The sequence below is a fragment of the Ovis canadensis genome, chromosome 2 (genome assembly GCF_042477335.2).
Source record: "Ovis canadensis isolate MfBH-ARS-UI-01 breed Bighorn chromosome 2, ARS-UI_OviCan_v2, whole genome shotgun sequence".
Lineage (NCBI taxonomy): Eukaryota > Metazoa > Chordata > Mammalia > Artiodactyla > Bovidae > Ovis > Ovis canadensis.
This window is the reverse complement of record NC_091246.1, coordinates 225,596,713-225,619,068: the sequence shown is the minus strand read 5'-3', so window position 1 is coordinate 225,619,068 and position 22,356 is coordinate 225,596,713. Positions and strand designations below refer to the sequence as shown.

At 43.3% G+C, this 22,356-nt stretch overlaps 1 protein-coding gene across 3 annotated transcripts; it reads left to right on the top strand.

Annotated features, from left to right (window-relative positions):
- Positions 1 to 538: 538 nt before the first annotated feature.
- On the top strand, positions 539 to 9,286 carry CXCR1 (C-X-C motif chemokine receptor 1). 3 transcript variants are annotated; one of them, XM_069578299.1, is made up of 3 exons: positions 539 to 880; positions 2,682 to 2,817; positions 3,936 to 9,280. In XM_069578299.1, the coding sequence occupies exon 3, from the start codon at positions 3,956 to 3,958 to the stop codon at positions 5,024 to 5,026; it is 1,071 nt and encodes a 356-aa protein (XP_069434400.1). In that variant the 5' UTR covers positions 539 to 880; positions 2,682 to 2,817; positions 3,936 to 3,955; the 3' UTR covers positions 5,027 to 9,280. The 3 variants fall into 3 exon arrangements, with proteins under 3 accessions (XP_069434400.1, XP_069434399.1, XP_069434397.1); XM_069578296.1 differs by having other exon boundaries at positions 794 to 1,346; XM_069578298.1 differs by lacking the exon at positions 2,682 to 2,817 and having other exon boundaries at positions 758 to 880; positions 3,936 to 9,286.
- The last annotated feature ends 13,070 nt before the right edge of the window (positions 9,287 to 22,356 follow it).

Genomic DNA, 22,356 nt, shown 5'->3' with positions numbered 1-22,356 from the left:
GTGGGGCAGACTGACTTGTAAATTCATCATTACAGGACAATAAGGTTCCTGTTATAAGGAAGAAGTGACTGAAGTACCAGAGGTAAAGGTAAGGGACAGACATTAGCTGCTGGGAGCAGCTAAGGCAGGTTCCCAGAGATGCCATCCGTCAAGACTGAGAGCCGGGAGAATGACATTACCACCACTCCTCCACTCACTACCATCGGCCCCAGCTCTGCTGGGCTCCCTGTGGTCCAGCCAGACTCCAGGAGTGGCCCCCAGACTCAGGGCCATTCTAATCAAGCAGTTCTTCATTGGTGGTGGAGGAGGATTAGTTCTTCCTCCGAAGAGCCATCAACATCTCCATCCCAGAGGAGTCTAGAGTTTAAGTAAACACTGTGTGTTTGCTGTCCAAACACTACTCAGTCTTCGACCTCCTTCCTACTGGGTTGTCCTCTAGCCGTCAACCCCACCCCGCTGGTGGAGGGCTCCTACAAGGCCCTCCCATATGGACTGCTAGAATCTGTACTATATAAAGTCAAGTTCTTTCCCTTTATTCAGGTCAGACAATTTGGAAGCTTTCAAATGGAAATAAAAGCAAGAAAAGGAAGAGAATGACAATAGCCATCCACAGAGTGGAGAATTCAGATAATGGATCCTTAACTCCATCTTCACCCTGGGTTCCCCTGCTTGGACACAGGGACCCTGGGAGTCTCTGATACTCTGTGACCCCCTGATTTAACCTGTTCTCCAAATATAGACATGGGCAGGGCCCAGGGAGGAGCTGTGCTGTGAAGAGGCTTCCCTATTCTTTATTCATCAAGTTTCCTCTCAGTGTTAAGGCACTCTGGTCTCTGAGTTCCAGGCTCTTACGGTTGGACATACATGGTTGGTGGCTCAGGTAGGAAGCAATCTCTGATTGCCAGGACTTTTTCTGGGGCAGGGTGACTTAGTCTGACTATATTTTGGAAAATGCATCTGCTTGTCTGGGACCTGTGATTTGTACTCCATTGACTCCCTGCCTCCTTTCTCATGACCATGTATTCAGTTCTGTTTTTATACATGGCTACAGATGGTGCCCTTTCCCAATAAAATCTCTTGCTTTGTCAGCACATGTGTCTCCTCAGACAATTCATTTCCGAGTGTTAGACAAGAGCCCAGTTTCGGGACCTGGAAGGGGTCCACCTTCCTGCAACAAATGGCGACTCTGGCGGGGACTCTTCTTCGCTGAGACTGATATCCTGACCACTCGGGGTACTCAGGGGCCAGCTTGCCTGCCAGTGGACCAGACCCAGTGGCCGCAGCTGGGACCCCTTTTGTCCCTGGTCTCCTCCTGATGCAGACAACTGGCCAGAATGCCCCGACCAGTAAGAAACAAGAGGCTTTATTGACCTCTCTCCCCTTCCCTCTCTCTTTCCTCTCCTTAACCTTTCCTATCCTTCCCTGTTTTTCTAGTCCCCCGGTCCTAGATGCAGGAATCTGGTTGAAGGGCCCTCAGCCTGAGCTGAGGATTGGAGACTGATCATCTCCTCTTGGCAGAGAACTCGAATTCTGGTTCTGGTCTGGTCTGATTTCTGGTAGGGCCGAGTTTCAGTCCTCCCTTCTCTGGAGGCCCAGGGAAAAGTCCCATAACGCCTGGGTATCTGTAGGTGGCAGGAGACGTCTGTAAGGCCACCCCTTTCGCCCCTCCTCTCCCGCCTCCTCCCCCTTCTTCTTTCAACCTGGCTTCCTTTCCTCCATTGAAATCTTTGATGTTAGTACTTGGATCTGAAGTTCTGTGTCTCTATAAGAGGTTTTCTGAGAGACTGTATTCTTGAATTTAAGGGCATCCCTGGTGGTGCAGAGGTTAAAGTGTCTGCCTGCCATGTGGGAGACCTGGGTTCGATCCCTGGGTCGGGAAGATCCCCTGGAGAAGGAAATGGCAACCCACTCCAGTATTCTTGCCTGGAGAATCCCATGGACAGAGGAGCTTGGTGGGCTACAGTCCACGGGTCGCAAAGAGTCGGACACAACTGAGTGACTTCACTTTCACAGATGGTGACCAGGGGGCCACAGTTTTCTCACCTTCACCTTTCATACCTCTTCTCTCCTTTTAAAAATATTTATTTATTAAAAAAATTTTTTTTGGCTGCGCTGGTGTTTGTTGCTGCACAGGGGCTTTCTCTTGTTGCAGAGAGTGGGGGCTACTCTCTAGTTGAGGTGCATGGGTTCTAGGCACACAGGCTTCAGTAGCTGTGGAACAGGGGCTTAGTAGCTGCAGCTTGCAGGCCCGAGCATGGGCTCAGTGGTAGTTGTGGCTCATGGGCTTAATTGCTCCGTGGTATGTGGTATCTTCCTGGAGCAGGGATCAAGCCTGTGTCTCCTACATTGGCAGACAGATTCTAGACCACTGTGCCACCTGGGAAATTCCACGTCTCCCCTCTCTTAGGGAAGAGGATGATCCTGAGGCTTAGTCTTTTGTGAAAATGCAGTCCTGGCAGAGATATTAAAAGGTGTGGGTTTGCATGAATTCATAGAACCTCAGGTTTGGAAGCATCTCAGGGGTTATGTATTCTGCCTCCCTCAGTTTGGATGAGGAAATGGAAACCTAGAGAGGTAAAAGGACCCGCTCAAGGTCACATAGCTTATTAATGACAGAATCAGGATAGAATGAGCACTGGTTGCCAGCTATCCTTATTTCCAGTCTTGGTAACCGTTTGTAGGTTTTCAGATTGTTCTCTGAAGAACCCTGGAGGTTTTGCGGGAACCTCCTCTGTAGTGACTACTTAGATGGAGAGAGAGGCACACCCACCCTCCTCAGCAGAAGAGCTTTTGTCTGTTTCACGTCTGTTTCTTCTGGTAAGATTTTGCTTCACTAAATGTTTAACAACCTTAAAAGTCATTTGAAAAGTGCTGAAGGATTCTGTGGATATTTAAGCGGTGGCCATGATGGGGGTTTCTCTTAAATGCTTTCAATTTCTTTAGACAGAGGACCCAAACATTTATTGCTCCTTTAGAGAAAAGGCTTAAAATACACTTTTTTTTTTTTTGGCCGTGCTGCACGGCATGTGGTATCTCAGTTCCCCAACCAGGAACTGAACCTGTGCCCTCTGCAGTGGAAGAGGGAGTCTTAACCACTGGACCATCAGGGAAGTCCCTTGAAATACACTTTAATGCAATTTATTACTATTATTTTCTTCCCTCAGTGGATTTTAAGAAGGTTAAATAAGAATCGGCAAGGGAATTCCCTAGTAGTCCAGTGGTTAGGATTCAGCACTTTTACCGCTGGGCCCTTGCAGGCTGCATAACACAGCAACAAACAAACAAACAAACAAACAAAGCACCAGGAAGACCATGGAGGGGAAATAGCATAGAAAGGGGCATCTGAGAGCAGGTTTTGTCTTTGCCACCCCAGGGACAGTAGCCCACCAGGCTCCATGGAATTCTCCAGGCAAGAATACTGGAGGGGGTTGTCATTTCCTTCTCCAGGGGAGTCTTCCCTGTCCAGGGATCAAACCCACATGTGCTGCATCAGTAGGCAGTTTCTCTACCACTGAGCCACCTAGGAAGCCCTAGAGCAGGTTTGCCTCCTTGCATTTTGCCTGATGCTGGCCCTTCCCGAATGTGTCGAAAAACTTAGTCCTCCCATCTGAAAGCCCAGACATGGCTGAGGATGGAGAAAGTCAAAGAGAGCACAGAGGCAGTATTATAGGTAGAGCTGATGCCACTATGGGGCCAACCAACAGCAGATGTTTTTCCCTGTGTGTATGTCCATCTTATCCCACGTTTAGGCCTCGGGGTTCTGGAAAGCTGACAACACAATGAAGCTGATCCTTAAAGCAGCCTGTGACAGAGGTGAAGGGAGGGATCTTCTGTTACCAAACTAGCAGATAAGCAGAAGATAACCTAGTAACAGTTATCACATCCTTGAGAGTGACTTGGATCTGAGTTACTAAATCACCTTTCTTTCCTTCTAGTCTTTCAATCAGATCACACCATGACAATCACCCTGAAAGATTTATCTAATAGCAGTTATTTGTGGGAGGGGTTTGAGGATTACAGCGGCACGCCACCCACAGAAGAATTTGATTACAGTCCCTGTGAGATAAGCACTGAGACACTCAACAAGTATGCTGTGGTCGTCATCTATGCCCTGGTCTTCTTGCTAAGCCTCCTGGGAAACTCCCTGGTGATGCTGGTCATCTTGTACAGCCGGGTCGGTCGCTCTGTCACTGATGTCTACCTGCTGAACCTGGCCATGGCTGACCTGCTCTTCGCCATGACCTTGCCTATCTGGGCTGCCTCCAAGGCAAAGGGCTGGATCTTCGGCACACCCCTGTGCAAGGTGGTCTCACTCCTGAAGGAAGTCAACTTCTACAGCGGTATTCTACTGCTGGCCTGCATCAGCATGGACCGCTACCTGGCCATTGTCCATGCCACACGCACACTGACCCAGAAGCGGCACTGGGTCAAGTTCATATGTTTAGGCATCTGGGCCCTGTCCGTGATCCTGGCCCTGCCCATCTTCATCTTCCGTGAGGCCTATCAACCACCCTCCTCCAGCCTAGTCTGCTACGAGCACCTGGGTGCCAATACAACGAAATGGCGGATGATAATGCGTGTCCTGCCCCAGACTTTTGGCTTCCTCCTGCCCCTGCTGGTCATGCTTTTCTGCTATGGACTCACCCTGCGCACACTGTTTTCAGCCCAAATGGGACAGAAGCACCGGGCCATGCGGGTCATCTTTGCTGTTGTGCTCGTCTTCCTGCTCTGCTGGCTGCCCTACAACCTGGTCCTGATCGCAGACACCCTCATGAGGGCCCAGGTGATCACCGAGACCTGTCAGCGCCGCAACGACATTGGCCGGGCCCTGGACGCCACCGAGATCCTGGGCTTCCTGCACAGCTGCCTCAACCCTCTCATCTACGTCTTCATTGGCCAGAAGTTTCGCCACGGACTCCTCAAGATCATGGCCATCCATGGCCTGATCAGCAAGGAGTTCTTGGCCAAGGATGGCAGGCCTTCCTTTGTTGGCTCTTCTTCAGGGAACACGTCTACTACCCTCTGAGACCCCACATGGGGCTCCTTGGTTCCCCTCAGCATCATCCCAAGCCCCATGTCCTCTGGCCATTCACAGTCCCATGTCAAGGCAGCTCCCCATTGTGGTTACAGGAAGTTGCTGAGGCCATGTCCTTAATAGGCCCCCATCACATGGGTTAGACAGCCTGTCCTGGGCCCCACCTCTTGCTGTAATTACCATGTCAACTGATAGAGCTTGGTGCATCCTACCACTGAGCCCACAGTGCTCTATCTTCTGGGAGACACCCTCAAGAAGGGAAAAGAAGATATTCTTTTCAGTGATTACAAAAAGTTCCCACTATTGGGAACCATTAATGTAGAACACCATTTGTTACTTCCCTAGCTCTCCCTCTCCTTGTCTGCCGGCAAAGTCCCCTTCCCTTGAGAGAGGCTGAAAATGACAGAAACTCATTTTCCAAGATTCCCTTAAGATAGGATTGGCCATATCATCTTGATCTGATTTATAAAACTTAAAAACAATGATGTGCTGGTAAATCACTCTCCTGGTTGAGGGGAAGTTCTGATTTGTAGCATTTGCTATGTTCTGTGGTATAAATAAATGCTACCACCATGGCTGATTTCAAGGATGGTGGTGTTTAACAACAAGCTCACAAAATCTAAAAAAGGTGATGATGTGCTTTCACAAGCTTGTGCAAACTGGCTTCAGCACACTGTTGCTTAAGAGGAAGTTTAATGGGGCCAGGGGACTCCTGGGAAATATTCTTAATTTAAAACACACACACACACACACACACACACACACACATCCTTGGTTCTTGACTTTGACTGTGGTTATAGGATATGATGTGTGGAGCTGAAGCAGCCACTTTGTGACAAGGAGGGAAAAGGCCTTGGGCTGATGGAGCCAAAGGATAACAAGGACCTGAGAGTAAAAAATCTGGAATAAACCTAAGCATAAATGGTCAAATGAGTTTCAACAAGGGTGCCAAGACTATTTAAGGGGGAAAGGATAGTCTTTCAATTGTGCTGGGAAAATTAGATATCCACATACGTAAGAATGAATCTGGGCCCCTAACTTACATCATATACAAAAATTAATTTAGAATGGATCACAGACCTACAATTAGAGCTAAAACTATAAAACTCGTAGGAAAAAAACTTAAGGAAAAAGCATAGTTTGGTCTGAGGTTGGGGATGGAATGAGGCTCAGAGATGGGATTTAGATCAAGGTTGAGACTGGGATCAGGGGTTGAGATTGGAGTCAGAGATTAAGTGTAGGGGAACCAGGGATGGGATGATAGTTTGTGATATGATCAGAGAAGAATGAGTGTCAGAAATAAGGAGAGATCCACAAATAGACTGAGGCTGGGGATGGGGTGAGGTTCAGGGAGGTTGGAGATGGGGTTGGGACCAGGTGTGGAGTAAGTCTTGGGAATGGGATGAATGTGGGAATGTGGGAGGGGTGTTAAAAATACTGTGAATGTCAAGGATGAGTTAGTGGCTACAATAGTGGCCACTATGATTTAATCTAGTTAGTGACTGCTGCAAGAGGCATCACCAGTAAGGTCACCATCCTGTCTGGAGTATTGCCTATGATGCTCTCTCAGGGGCCAAGATGGAGACAGCTTGGCCTGTCCAGCTTGAGACTCTAAAAGTAGGTTGGTGAGGAAGGATTTAGGGGCTCAGGCTCTAAGAAACACCTCTGATTCAGGAGAGAAGATAGAAGAATATAGAAAAAACCCAGGGAGGAAAGCAGGAACTGGGCCTGGAAACCTCCCTTTCCTCTCCCTCCCTCCCCTAGTTCCCTCTCCACCTCATCTGCTGTGTAACTCAGTGTTCACCTTCCTTCATCCTTTGCTGCCCTAAAGACAACTCCATCAGGGGCTTCAGTAAGTAAACAAGGATCCATATTGGGTCTGGGGAAATATACAGATGACTAATACACATTTGGAAAAAATGCTTGCCCTCACTAGTAACCTGTGAAGTGGAAATCAAAGAGCAAAAAATAATTTGGAAGTGTTTTCAGAACAAAGATTCAGTCTGAACTCTCTTCAAAGAAGTGCAACTTTGTTCAGTTAGACTTTTTTTTTTTTTAATACAGTGTGTAATTCTCTGGATATAGCTCAATGATTTGAATTTCAGATCTGTAAGAATGCCAAGATGTTGGTACTTAAGTAACACAATGAATGAAAATATCAGAAACTGGTGTTCTAATCATTGGATAGTGTAAGGATTAGCTATCTGGTCAAGGTTAGGGAAATGCAGAAGGAAATGGCAATGCACTCCAGTATTCTTGCCTGGAAAATCCCAGGGATGGAGGAGCATGGTAGGCTACAATCCATGGGGTTGCAAAGAGTCAGACACGACTGAGCGATTTCACTTTCACTTTCAAGGTTAGGGAGAAGTTTACCAGGATGGAGCTGGCATCCAGGATAGGGTGCATCTTAAGACCAAGGGGAGCAGGAAGTGGTCAGGGATAGGAGAGAGTCAGGGATGGAATTGGCATTAGCGATGGGGTAAATACCAAGGATTAGACTGGGGATAGAGATTGGGATGTGAATGTATATTTTGCACAATGCTTGCTGATGTTTAAAACTATAAAATTATTTTTTAATTTTTTTGGCTGCACTCTGTGACATGCAGGACCTTAGTTCCCTGACCAGGAATAGAACCCACTCTTCCTGTAGTAGTGGAAGCACGAAGTCTTACTCACTTCCAGGGAAGTCCCAGTGCTTGCTGATTTTAAATTTTGAAAATTTGTTCTGTAGGTTTAGTTAAAAGTTTTCAGCCTTCAAGTTGCAATGTTGAATGATACTATTTCCCCCTACACTGTTCCCCTTCTGACCAACCACAGCCTCCTCACCAGCTCTTGTTTCCCTATCTAGTAGCCCATTCTTAGTGGTTCTAGCAAAAACATTAATTGATAATCTGTATTTTGTTCCATAGGGGTTTAGGATTTCTTCTTTTCCAGCAATTTGTGTTTCATAGGATCTTTCAGAGGCTGAGAAGTCTTATAGATGAAGATGAAATTAAATGACCAAATCCTCTTTGGTCTAAGGGTCTTCCCAGACATGACCACTAATCAAGAAGTCATGAAGAGTACTGGTGTAATTTGGAGATATTGAAAGTTTGGTTCCAGACCACCACAATAAAGCAAATACGGAAATAAAGTGGGTCATCTGCTTTTTTTTTTTTTTTTTGGTTTTCCGTGCATATAAAAGTTGTTTACACTCTAGTCTATCAGGTGTGCAATAGCATTATGTCTAAAAGATGTACATACCTTAATTAAAAATACTTTATTGCAAAACAATGCTAACCATCATCTGAGCCTTCAGTGAGTCATAATCTGTTTGCAACAATAACATTGAAGATCATTACTGAGCAAATAATGTTGGAAAAATGGCACCGATAGACTTGCTTCAGGTAACTGTTGCCACCAACCTTCAATTTGTAAAAAAAAACAAAAAAAAACACCACAATATCTGCAAAGGACAACAAAGTGAAGGGCAATGAAGTGAGGAGGTATGCCTGTACAGCCGTGCTGTTTCCATGCAGAGATTGGAGAGGCCAAAGATCTCTGGGTTTGACCCAGAAGCCTGCAAGTGGCTAATATCTGGGCTTTCCCCACAGCTGGCTTTTCCATCCTGGTATTTCATTTATTTGTTTTTGGCTGCATTGGGTCTTGATTGCTTTGCACGAGTTTTCCCTGCAGCGAGTGGGGGCTACTCTCTGTTGTGGTGCGTGGGCTTCTCATTGTGGTGGCTTCTCTTGCAGAGCTCAGGCTCGAGGGCACGCAGGCTTCAGTACCTGTGGTACATGGGCTTCGTAGTTGTTGCTCTGAGGCATGTGGAATCTTCCTGGACCAGGATTCGAACCTGTGTCCCCTGCATTGGCAGCCTGATTCTTATCCACTGCTTCTGCTGCTATGTTACTTCAGTCGTGTCCGACTCTGTGCGACCCCATAGATGGCAGCCCACCAGGCTCCCCCATTCCTGGGATTCTCCAGGCAAGAACACTGGAGTGGGTTGCCATTTCCTTCTCTAATGCATGAAAGTGAAAAGTGAAAGTGAAGTCGCTCAGTCCTGTCTGACCCTCAGCGACCCCATGGACTGCAGCCTACCAGGCTCCTCTGTCCATGGGATTTTCCAGGCAAGAGTACTGGAGTGGTGTGCCACTGCCTTCTCCCTTATCCACTGCATCACCAGGGAAATTCTGGTTTTTGTTTTTAAACTCAAGATTCTTCTTCCAGCCTTGAGAGTAGAAATGATTTAAAAAATTAAAAAAAAAAGCAGAATATGTTAATGCATACTTTCTAAAATTAGTTTTTCTTTTTTTTTTAACAAAAATATTTCACTGACATTGTTTGTAAAAGTGAAATAGCTTTACAAAGTTTGTAATGAAAACCAGCAGCAGCCCTCCTGTCCCACTTCCCCACGTCTGACTTTCAACTCACATAGCTGTTTCATTCAGTAGTGGTCTGTTGTTGTTTAGTCACTAAGTCGTTTCTGACTGTTTTGTGACCCCATGGACTGTAGCCTGCCAGGCTTCTCTGTCCATGGGATTTCCCAGGCAGGAATACTGGAGTGGGTTGTCATTTTCTTCTCCAGGAGATCTTCCTGACCCAGGAATCAAACCCATGTCTCCTGCACTGCACGTATATTCTTTACCACTCAGCCACCAGGGAAGCCTCAACAGTGGTCTACATATTTCTAAATATTATGCTTATTTTGCCAGCTCTTGAGAGTTTTTTCTGAGTTTTGGATATCATCTATTGACTTTCTATCTTGGCTTCTGAAGCTTTAACACTTTTTCACATTTTCTCTTGCTTTTATTCCTGTCCCAGAAAATACAATATTGCCTCTTCTGTTCTTCCAGGACATAGATCTATACTTTTTGGTTAAATCAGCATTCAATGTTCCAGTTAAAATGACTAAAAAATAATTCACAGTTGGGTACAACGTTTGCACTTCTTTTTTTGGTACAAGTTTCCTTTTTCTTTAGAATTAATGATAGAATTTTCCCATGTACTTTTCATTACATCACTCTCAAATGTCTCCCACTTGAGATATCTCCAACTCTCAAATGTCTCAATACATTCACATTAATCAGATAATAAAGGTAATAAATTTGAGATAATCCATAATTATTTTTTCTTTTTTGGAGACCCCTTCTCTGGAGCCCTTTGTACCCTTGGCACCCCGCTCCAGTACTCTTGCCTGGAAAATCCCATGGACAGAGGAGCCTGGTAGGTTGCGGTCCATGGTGTCGCAAAGAGTTGGACACGACTGAGTGACTTTCCTTTCGTCCAATCTGGATAGGTTATTCTCCATGCCTGGTTCTTTTTCTAAATAGCTTTAATTACATTTCCAGATCAATTTTAGAATCTGATTGCTAATTTCAATAAAATGTCCTGCTGGGATTTTTATCTGAATTACATTGAATTTATAGATCAATTTGGAAAAAGTTGACATCTTGATAACACTGAGTCTTTCAATCCATGACCATGGCATCTTTTCCCAACTACTAGATCTTTTCTAATTTGTCTTGGCAATGTGTCATGGTTTTTAATACACAGATCTTTTGCATATTTTATCCCTAAAGTTAAATTTATCCCTAAGTATTTTATGGTTATTTGAATGCTTTAGAAGTGGTATTGGGCTTCCCTGGTGGTTCAGACGGTAAAGAATCCACTTGCAATGCGAGAGACCTGGGTTTGATCCCTGGGTCAGGAAGATTCCCTGGAGAAGGGCATGACAACCCACTCCAGTATTCTTACCTGGAAAATCCTCATGGACAGAGGAAACTGGTGGGCTGCTGTCCATAGGGTCGCAAGGAGTCAGACTCGACTAACTAAGTACAACACAGCACATAAGTGGTATCTAGTTTTTAAAAAATTTCCAGGTTTTTCTTACTATAGAGAAATATAATTAAGTTATCTATATTGGCCTTGTATTCTGGGACCTTGGTAAATTCACTTATTAGTTCTAGTAGTTTTATTTATTTATTTTTTTTTAGTTTTTTATTTTTTAAATTTTAAAATCTTTAATTCTTACATGCTTTCCCAAACATGAACCCCCCTCCCACCTCCCTCCCCATAACATCTTTCTGGGTCATCCCCATGCACCAGCCCCAAGCATGCTGCATCCTGCGTCAGACATAGACTGGCGATTCAATTCACATGATAGTATACATGTTAGAATGTCATTCTCCCAAATCATCCCACCCTCTCCCTCTCCCTCTGAGTCCAAAAGTCCGTTATACACATCTGTGTCTCTTTCCCTGTCTTGCATACAGGGTCGTCATTGCCATCTTCCTAAATTCCAAATATATGTGTTAGTATACTGTATTGGTGTTTTTCTTTCTGGCTTACTTCACTCTGTATAATCGGCTCCAGTTTCATCCATCTCATCAGAACTGATTCAAATGAATTCTTTTTAATGGCTGAGTAATACTCCATTGTGTATATGTACCACAGCTTTCTAGTAGTTTTATTTTTAAAGATTCTTTTGGACTTTGTATGTATACAATCATGTCACCTGAGAATAAAGACAATATTATTTCTTCCTTTTATTTATTTTTCTTGCCTTATTTCACGGACTACAACCTCCAGTACAATGATGAGTAGAAGTTGTAAGAGTTTGCTCAGTTCCTAGTCTTAGGGGTAAAGCATTCAGTCTTTCTCTATTAAATATGGTGTTAGCTAAAGATTTTTCATGGAGGCCCTTTTCAGGTTGAGGAAGTTCCTTTCATGAATGGTATTAAATCTTCCTCTTTCTGCTGAAGCCAGACTACTGCTGCTTACTGTCTTCATGACTAGTGGTAGATCATTTGAGCTCCCTCTAGCACTTTGTAAAATGTGAATAATGATGATGTTCAACTATTTCCCATGAGGATTAAATTAAATGACTACACATACACCATACACACTCCACTTAGAAGAATGCCTACCATACCATGCTGCTGCTGCTGCTAAGTCACTTCAGTCGTGTCTGACTCTGTGCGACACCATAGACAGCAGCCCACCAGGCTCCCCCGCCCTGGGATTCTCCAGGCAAGAACACTGGAGTGGGTTGCCATTTCCTTCTCCAATGCATGAAAGTGAAAAGTGAAAGTGAAGTCGCTCAGTCGTGTCCGACTCTTAGTGACCCCATGGACTGCAGCCTACCAGGCTTCTCTGTCCATGGGATTTTCCAGGCAAGAGTGCTGGAGTGGGGTGCCATATATAAATGTGAGGCATTATAATTTTTGTTTACTCTCTTATTTCATTTTACTACTGGATTTTGCTGAGAAAATACATATAGTAGATAACTTTTAGAGATCCTGAGTTTTCAAAAAAGTATTCTATTCTCCCATGTGATTAGTATTTTGACAGAGTATTGAATTCTAGATGAGCCTTTATTTTCCTTTAGAGTTTTGCAGGCTTTTCTTGATTTTTTTCTAGCTTGTAGGGTTATAGTCAATACTTCTGATGTTATTCTATTCTTGACCTATTGTATGTGACCAAATTTTCTCTTAGAAACATTTAGGATATTCTCTTCATCTTTTCAGTTTTAGAATGCATGATGATGTGCCTTGTTGGGGGTTCTTTTCTCAGTCATTTTGCTGGGAACCAGGTGGCTGTCCTTGCTGGGGCCCTACTGGGTCTTATGGTTCATAACATTTTTGGTAACTTTTGCTGTTATTGCTTGATCCCTTGTTTCCACATCATTCCAAATGGCACATTTGGATCCTCATTATTTTTTACTCAAGACTTGTAAATCTGAATTGTCCCTCAGATGGCCCTCTTTACCCATAGCTAGGGCAGGCCGCTCACTTTGGGGTCATGTCTCAGAGCTGGCAAATGTTTTTCTGTCTCCAGGAAAGCCTGGGCCAGCTCTTCTGTGGTTCCTGTTTTTTTGCAGGGAATCCATACACAGGGTCTGTAGACCCACTGATGTTTATCATTCTCATATTGAAGATGTATGACCAGTTCTAGTATCCTTCTGGGTTCCCTAGGCTTCAACTCCTGCTTCTTGATAAGCCTGTATATCTCTGAGTTTCCTTTTCATGTCTGACCTTCAGAGACCCCCTTTCCTTTTGCTTTTGATCTCAGATATCTATTTAAAATTTTAAAAATATATGTTATCTAACATTTTGATGTGTGTGTTTGTGTGTGTGTATTGTTCCCATACATCTTCCCACGCATCCTCAGAGCACTATCATAACAGGATATCAGTAGAAATTCAAATAGATCATAAAATAAATCAGTCTCTTTTCATTATTTCTTTCCTTTCCTTAAAGACAACTATTGTTGAAACTTTCTCCCAGTGAATTTTAAAGCCAGTCTGGAGGACGCACTGGCCAAATGTCTAGTTAACTCACAGCACGGATGCGTATGTTGCACACGTGTAGGTGCCTGTGTACACATGTACTGGAGGTGAATGAGCAGCAGTATCTCAGGATTATCACCCCTTCTTTTAGCCAAGTTCAAGTCAGCAGGGTGAAAGCGCTGAGATACAGAAGGTAAGTGGGGAGGTGCTTCTGAAGAAATCTAGTCACTTCCGACGTGGGAAGAAATTGTATTGCCCAACAGAAACATATGAAGACACACCCGTACTTCTCTTGGTTCCCATGTCGTAAACAACACTCTTATCCTGAAAGAGTTGACTTTTCTCCAATTTTGAGAACCCTGAAGGGGGAGGAAGATTAAGCAAGTAAGGTCTAAGGGCCAGACAGTTCAGAGTTCCTCTTTTTACCAGCATCCTTGTACACTCTACACTCCTGTTAGCTGGGATCCTACTCTGTAGGCCCACGTGCCCATTCCCCAAGGTGATGTAGAGAATGTGTGTTCAAAAGTAAGAATCAGATGACCAGTTAGCTGATTATGTATCAAATGCCTATTATGCACCCAACTTTGGGCTAGACCCTTAAAATCAGGGTAGGTACTATAGAAATGAAACTTAGGACACAAGGAAACTTGTGAATTGAGGATATGTGAAGAGTTCATGAAATTTCCTGTAGTGCCAAGGTGATCAGAACAAAAAGAATTATCTGGAGGTTCTAGTGAACCAGAAACTTAATCTGAAAATTTGGGAAAAAAACATTTCTAATTAAATAGAGAATGAAAAGAAAAACTTAGTAGGTATATGACTTTGAATATTAATTTAAGCTTCCTGCTGGCACATAGGAGCTCAATAAATGTTTGCTCTTTTAGGGGTACAAACAAACAAACAAACAAAATAAAAAACCTTTCTGAATCTCAGTTTCCTCTTCCGTGAAATGAGGTTGAATTAGGTAAGCTCCTTTTTTTGTTTGAAGCGCAGATGTTCTAAATTGGAGAATCTATATGTTAAATGAATTTGATATAAAACTTCCATCTTTGCTCAGAACGTGAAACTTAGTAATTAGGTACTTTGTAGAAGACCACTGAGTGTGTGCTTTCTGTGCAGCTGCTACCCAGGACTGACATGCAAAGTTCTAGAGAGGCCTTCCTCCTTCCTCCTCTTTTTCCTCCTTCTTCGATCCACCCTCATTCCCCTCCAACACCTTCCTCCCTCAACTGTCAGCAGTTCACTCCTTTAGGGTAGGCAGGTCCTTTGGAAAAACAGCAAATACCCCTGGTGAGGGGACTACATTTCTTTCAGTCATTTACCTCAGAAAGATAATGGGTTTTTGAAATCATTCTCTTGAACAGAAGAATCTCTCTGCACCTTCAAGGTCATGAGCAGTCCTGCACATTGCAATCCAACACATCAGCTTAGCCTCTTTCTAACAGATGTGTCTGTTAGTGACTGCAGACCTAAGATGTGCCAGACTGGTGAAAAGCACTTTTTACATGAATTACTTCATTGAATGCTTGCTAAGACCTTAGGGTAGTAATTATTATTATCCTCATTTAATAGATGAGGAAAATAAGGTCCAAGGAGGTTAAACACCTGGTCCAAGGAGATTAAGCATCTTGCCCATGGTAGCAGAGCAGCAGAGAAACCACAAATCGGAGTTCGAATTAAGGAATCAATGTTTTCAGAGTCTGGGCTCTCAGTTCCTTATTATACATGGAGAAGCCTTGGGGTGGAGTGAGAGCCCCAGGGGGCTTAGAGTCAGGCTGTGTCTTGGTCTGTTGCTGAACCTTTGCATATAATATTCTCCTTTACTGTTTGTCCTTCTCTGCATCTCCAGTTAGATAAATTCTGTTCATCTCTCAAAAGTTAGCTCAAGGTCTTTCTTGGAGGCGCAGTGGATAAGAAACCGCTTGCCAGTGTAGGGGACAGTGATTCCATCCCTGGTCCGGGAAGATCTCACATGCCACGGAGCGCCTAAGCCCATGTGCCAGAACTGCTGTACTGAGCCCTCAACTCTAGAGCCTGTGAGCTGCAACTGCTGAGTCCACGTGTCACAACTACTGAAGCCTGTGTGCCTACAGCCTGTGCTCCACAACAAGAGAGGCCATCACCGTGAGAAGCCCACACACCGCAGCGAAGAGCAGCCCCCACTCATGGAGGCTAGAGAAAGCCCACGCACAGCAACAAAGACTCAGTCAGTCAGTCAGTTCAGTCGCTCAGTCGTGTCCGACTCTGCGACCCCATGGACTGCAGCACGCCAGGCTTCCCTGTCCATCACCAACTTCCGGAGCTTGCTCCAACTCATGTCCATTGAGTCGGGGATGCAATCCAACCATCTTATTCTCTGTTGTCCCCTTCTCCTCCTGCCTTCAATCTTTCTCAGCATTAGGGTCTTTTCCATTGAGTCAGTTCTTTGCATCAGGTGGCCAAAGTATTGGAGTTTCAGCTTCAGCATCAGTCCTTCCAATAAATATTCATGACCGATTTCCTTCAGGACTGACAAAGACTCATCTCAGCCAACAACAACAACAAAAAACTTAGCTTAAGAATTAGAACTTCCAGAAAGCCTCCCCAGGCTGAGTTATGAGTCCCTCTCTACATGTTCACACAAGACCATTGCATGACTTATCTCTAATGCTTATCACATTTGGGTTGTAATTGATTACTGGTCTATCTCAAACTGCATCATGAGGTTGCTAAATCTATTCACCTCTCTCACTAGATTCAGCAGAAGAACTAGGTTTAAAATGAGGATAGATTCAGCTTTTAAATGAATGAATGGAACAGCCCATTATCCTTCATTTACCGCATGTGGGCTGGATTCAAGTATAAGATAGGAAAAAAGAAAATACCCTAGTTGGCTGATTCTGATGGCAGCATGTTTCTTACTGTTCATCAGAGTCCCATGAGTTATTTGCCCTCAGGAAACTGTGTAATTTATGGTTAGCTTTCTGCAAGTTTACAGGGTTGTGACTTCCTAGATGTAAACTGCTTAACTTCACTGAGTAGCTGATGCAAATAAATGAATGGCTAAAAGTGGAACCAATCAGATTTAGAACAGATTTGAAAAACATCACCACCTTTATACAACAGGCATGTCAATGGTGGCTGTGTATATTTTATATAAACACCAGTTAGGAACTCATTTAGACTTTATATCAAAATTGCTATACATAAAGTTCAGGCCAAATGACTACATCCACAAACTGGAACAAAATTAAAGAGTTACATAAATATTAATAGCTAACTTTTTTTTTTTTGGCCAAGCTGTGTGACTTGTGGGATCCTAGTTCCCTGACCAAGGATTGAACCCATGCTCTCGGCAGTGAAACTGCTGAGTCCAAATCACTGGACAGCTAAGGAATTCCCTCATAGCTAACATTTATTGAAAGCTTACCATAGTCTTTTACTGGGTTAAGTGCTTTATGTGTATTAACTAGCTAATTACTAGACTACCTTATGAGATTGGTTCTTATTAATTACTTTTTAGCCCATTTTACAGAGGAAGAAACTGAGGTACAAGAGTTAAACTAGAGTAGGGATGTGCATTCAGGGGTCTGACTCCAGGGTCTACACCCTCAACCACTCTGCTAAACCCCCTCAAGGTACGGTTGGGTATCTTTCTTGCAATACTTAGCTGTTAATGGTGGTTAATTATACCTTATTTCACCATGCTTTAATAGAGTTTTTCTTTTAAAATATCTTTTATGTTTATTCTTTTAGGTTAAAAAAAATCTCTGTGACTTACAAAAATCATGTTTGGAATTAAATTACCCGCTTTTCTTACTAACATTGCATAATAAAAAAATTTAACCTTTTGTAATCTGCTGGGTTAAAAATGTATCCCAAAGATGAATTACTTACAGAGATTTGCTGTACAAAACAGTGCCTAGAGGGCTTCCCCGGTGGCTCAGTGGTAAAGAATCTGCCTGCAATGCAAGAGACGTGGATTCAGTCCCTGGGTCAGGAAGATCACTGGGAGGAGGGCACAGCAACCTACTCCAGCATTTTTGCCTGGAGAATCCCATGGACAGAAAAACCTACTGGGCTACAGTCCATGGGGTAACAAAGAGTTGGACACGACTGAAATGACAGCACAGGCACATAGTACCTATAGTAAGCCATACGATATCACGCACTTAAAAGTTTTTTAAGAGAGTAGATCTCAAATGTGTTCTCATCACAAACAGCAACAACAAAACCTCTGAAAACATTAAAAAAAGTCAAACCAAAACAAAACAACAAAAAAGCAAAAGTACAAAGGGATGCAAGGAAACTTATGGAGGTGATGGATATGTTTGGTACCTTGATTATAAACACCTGCAGGTTTTTTTTTTTTTTTTTTGGCTATGTCAATTACACTTCAGCCAAACTGTTAAAAAAGTGAAAAAACAAAACGAAACAAAAAACCCTCTCTGTGTGAGTGTAAGTCTTCTTGATGTTCAAATCTCTTGCAAGACGCTTTAATTGTGTTAATGTTTACCACTGAATAAGCTCCAAATGTTTACCTGGTTCACATGATGGATGGAAATAAGTGAGTAAGTGATGGAGCAACTTTGAAACTGCCCTCTGAATCTTTCTCAAAAAAAAGTTTTCTTTCTCCCTGAATCTTAATCTACAGGTTTGGAAGTAAAAGGTCATTGCACAGTCTTGAGTCCTGCCATTCGTCCTGTGGGAATTAGGTTTCCCAGTGACGTGTAGGGAGGACTTCCCTGGTGACTCAGATGGTAAAGTGTCTGCCTACAATGCGGGAGACCTGGGTTTAATCCCTGGGTCGGGAAGATCTCCTGAAGAAGGAAATGGCAACCCACTCCAATATTCTTGCTTGGAGAATCCCATGGACGGAGGAGCCTGGTAGGCTACAGTCCATGGGGTCACAAAGAGTGGAACGTGACTGAGAGACTTCACTTTTCCCAGTATGGCAAAGAGGAGAATAAATGCGGACTCTGGAGACCAGGGCCCAGCACTGCCTCACAGTTCAAGACCTTTGGCAAGTATTCACCTGTTCTGGGCAACAAAGGGGAGGTTGGTCTAGAAGTGAATCTTCTAAGCTCCCTTCCACTCCGACAGTCTAGATTTAGGCAAAGCAGTTCAAGGCCACCAGTGATAGATGGGCAGGTTTGACACTGCACAGCCCTAAAGGAGTGCCACTTGCAGAGAGTACAATGTGCATGTATGTCTTAAGTGGAATTAGTAGAATCTTCCCATAAACAGAGGGATTTTGTACAACCTTGACCCTGGTCCCTGGGAGCTACTATGACACTGAGACCCTGGAAGAATTTCGATGCTCCCTGGGAGTGATGCTTTTCATTTTTGGCCGTTGAGCTGGATCCTTGGGCAAGGGAGTTAGGCAGGGGGCCTCTGTGTGTGTGTGTGTGTGTGTGTGTGTGTGTGTGTGTCTGTGCTCAGTCACTCAATTCTGTCTGACTCTTTGCGACCCCATGGACTATAATCTGCCAGGCTCCTCTCTCCATGGGATTTTCCAGGCAAGAATACTGGAGCAGGTTGCATTTCCTTTTCCAAGGGATCGTCCCAACCCAGGGATTGAACTTGTGTCTCCTGCATTGCAGGCAGATTCTTTACCATTGAGTCACCTGGAAAGCAAGAGGTATCCAAGTGCCATAGCCAACTGCATACTCTAGAAGTAAATCCCTTAGCATAATGCTGGATCTCCAAGCCAGTCTTCTAGAAATGCTAGCTGGTGGGAATTATTGCTCTGGTGGGAATAGAAAACAAACACGGGACAGGACACCTTGTGAAAATCAAAGAGTTTGACACAACTTCTGGGTAGCTTGGCACAGAGCCAGCTTTATTAGGAAACCAGCCCCAGTGTTATGGCCAAGGGGACATGTCTGACATCACACTTTGCAAGGCTCTGTTGAGAAATCAATGACGCATCTGTCTTTTCCGGGAAGATGCTCATGGCTATGAAGCTGCTGGAGGAGGGGCCTTAGATTGGGGCAGTGATGTCTGCACTTCCCTGCATCCCCTCCTTACCCCTACATCTGTCCCACCTTGGGCAGATGAAATGGTCAGGAGGAGACTCCCCGCAAGGCCACCTTGCTTTTGGCTAGAGGTCAGCTAAGGGGAGTTGTGGGTGTCTTAGAGACCAGAAGTGTACAAGGACAGAGAGAGGAAGAACACATATCTGGAAGGGAAAGAATCATCCTCACAGACAGTTTTAATTCCAACAGGACATTTCTCATCTCCAGTTTGAGCATATTTGCCCCATGGCTTCTGGGTCAATGGGTTTTAAACTTGAATCTTTTTTTTTAATAGCATGACTTTAATAAAATTTATTTTTTATTGTAATAGTGATGATGTACAGGTTGTGTTAATTTCTGCTATACAGAAAAGTGACTCAGTTACATACACACACACATGTATCTTTTAAAATATTTTTTTCCATTAAGATTTATCACAGGATATTGAATATAGCACCTTGTGTCCAGTAGGAACTTGTGGTTTATCCGCTGTATAAGTAATAGTTTCCATCTACTAACCTCAAACTCCCAGTCCTTCCCTCCCCCACAGTCCCTCCTTTTTTGTAACCACAAGTCTGTGAGTTTTTTTGGTTTTGTAGATAGGTTTATTTTCGCCAAATTTTTAGATCCCACATATAAGTGATATCATATAGTGCTAGTCTTTGTCTTTCTGACTAACTTCACTTAGGATGATAATCTCTAGGTGCATCGATCCTGCTGAAAATGGCTTTATTTTGTTCTTTTCTTATGTCTGAATAGTATTGCACTGCATATATTACCATGTCTTCTTTATCTATTCATCTGTTGATAGGTTGTCTCCACGTCTCAGCTATTGTGAATAGCACTGCTTTGAACATGGTAGCACCTGTATCTTTTTCAATTATAGTTCTGTCTGGGTGTGTGTCCAGGAGTGGGATTGCTGGATCATATGGTAACTCTATTTTTGGTTTTCTGAGGAACCTCCATACCATTCTTCACAGTGGCTGCACCAATTTACAGTCCCATCGACGTAAACTTGAGTTTTGATCAGACTCACCTTAGCTCCAGATTCCTAGGGACCCACCTTCAGCCATTCACATTCCTTAGGCCTGGGACTGTCACCTTACCTTAACCATAAGCTGGATACCTTCTATTTGTGCTTTCAGACCCATTCTCTGCCTTCTTCTACCACGTTCTATGCCCTGGGATACTGACCAATAGGGACCACCTTAGTGGGTTTCCTGTACTCTGATTTCTGAGCTTGGCTCATGGGAGCCCTGGTTGGAGATCTGTGGGCAAAACTACAGGTCAGGGCATTTATTCTCCTAGCTCTGTTCCTTGGATATTGGGATTGGCTCTTGACAGACAGGCCTTATTATACAGCTTTCCTTCTGGGCTCCTGTGATAGCTCCCCTACCTTACCCCTTAGGCGTAGGGATAGTAACAGCTCCCAGTCGTTACTGGCCTTGGGGTGCTGCACAATTTCTCCTTACTTTCCCCAAATCCTCCCCCCACTTTTGTTAAAAGCTCTTTGTATTGAATTCTCACGACTTTGATGAAACTCTATCTCCTTGCCCAGTCCGCTATGCCATCAGGTTCCTGCCAGGATGCTGATCCAGTCTGGGCTTGTCCATAAAGCTGCATTTTAAGCAAAGAGCCCATTTTAAACATGCAGATAGAAATTAAAAATACTGCTCCACTGGACTTTAATGCTCCTTAGTTCTTGTTTGGGCCCTTAGTGTTTAACCTATTTGAGATGATAACTTTATCTCAAATGAAAGCATCAACTTATGGTGATGTTTTTCAAAAAGCAGCTTTATCAGGAAATGAAGTTAAAAAAAAAAGACTAATACTGCTCAATGAGAAAATATAAAGGGATAGAAACAGGCGCATCCACAAAGCTCAGCTTCTTTGTCCATAAGGAGGCCTATATCTGTGCTAGCCCATAGTCTCATCCATAAACACCAGGCCTCAGTTCCTTCGTTTTTGTGAAAACTCTGATCCAACCAAAGAAATTAGAACAATGCAAAGCCATATGAATTAATCATGAATACGACTAAATAGAATAAAGTTCTCCTTAACAAGAACTCCTCTGAACAGCTTGGTGTATTTCCTCCCAGATGTTTTTCTGAACACTTATAAAGCCATGTAATTATAATGTTTTTACACAAATGGGTAAACTGTTTACTATACATGCTGTTCTACTTTCCTTTTTCATTCAATATGGTTTTTTGAAGATCCTTCCATGTCCATTCATATACAACCAACGCTTAGCATCACAGGGTATTGGTTCTAGGAACCCATCTCCCACTCTTGGGTACCAAAAACCCATAGATGTTTCAGTTCTCATATGAAACTTAATTAAATAGCATTGTCTTTGCATATAATCTCTGCACATACTTCGGTACACTTTTTTTTTTAATTTTTTTTAAAGTTTTTTATTTTTTAAATTTTAAAATCATTAATTCTTACATGCATTCCCAAACATGAACCCCCCTCCCACCTCCCTCCCCACTTCTGTACACTTTAAATTATCTCCAGACTCCTTGTAATACTTAACACAATGTAAATGCTATGAAAATATTTGTTAATGCATGGCAAATTCAGTTTTGGCTTTTTGGAACTTTCTGGAATATTTTTTTCAAATGTTTTCAATCCATGGTTGTTTGAATCCACAGATGCAGGACCTGTGAATGTGGAGGGCTGACTGTAACTACCTCATTATTTTTTAAAGTTTTTAAAAATAGCTTTATTGAAGTATAATTTGTTTAATATAAAATTCAGCTGCTTTAAGTACACAATATAATTATTTTTAGTAAATTAGCAGAGATATACAACTATACCACAATCTAGACTTAGAATATTTCCATTGCCCCTAACAGAACCACAGTCCTGTTTGCAGTCACACCCTGCTCTTACTCCCAGCCCCAGGAAATCACTCGTCTGCTTTCTTCCTCTGTAGATTTACCTTTCCCAGACATTTTATGTCAATGGATTCTACAATATGTGGTCTTCTGTTCTGGTTTCTACCACTTAACATCATGTTTGTAACCTTACGTTTAAACAACTGCCAT

Coding starts and splice junctions, on each gene's coding strand:
- CXCR1 (XM_069578296.1), top strand. Junction 2,818..3,935: donor TTTCACGTCTGTTTCTTCTG/GTAAGATTTTGC, acceptor CTTTCCTTCTAG/TCTTTCAATCAGATCACACC.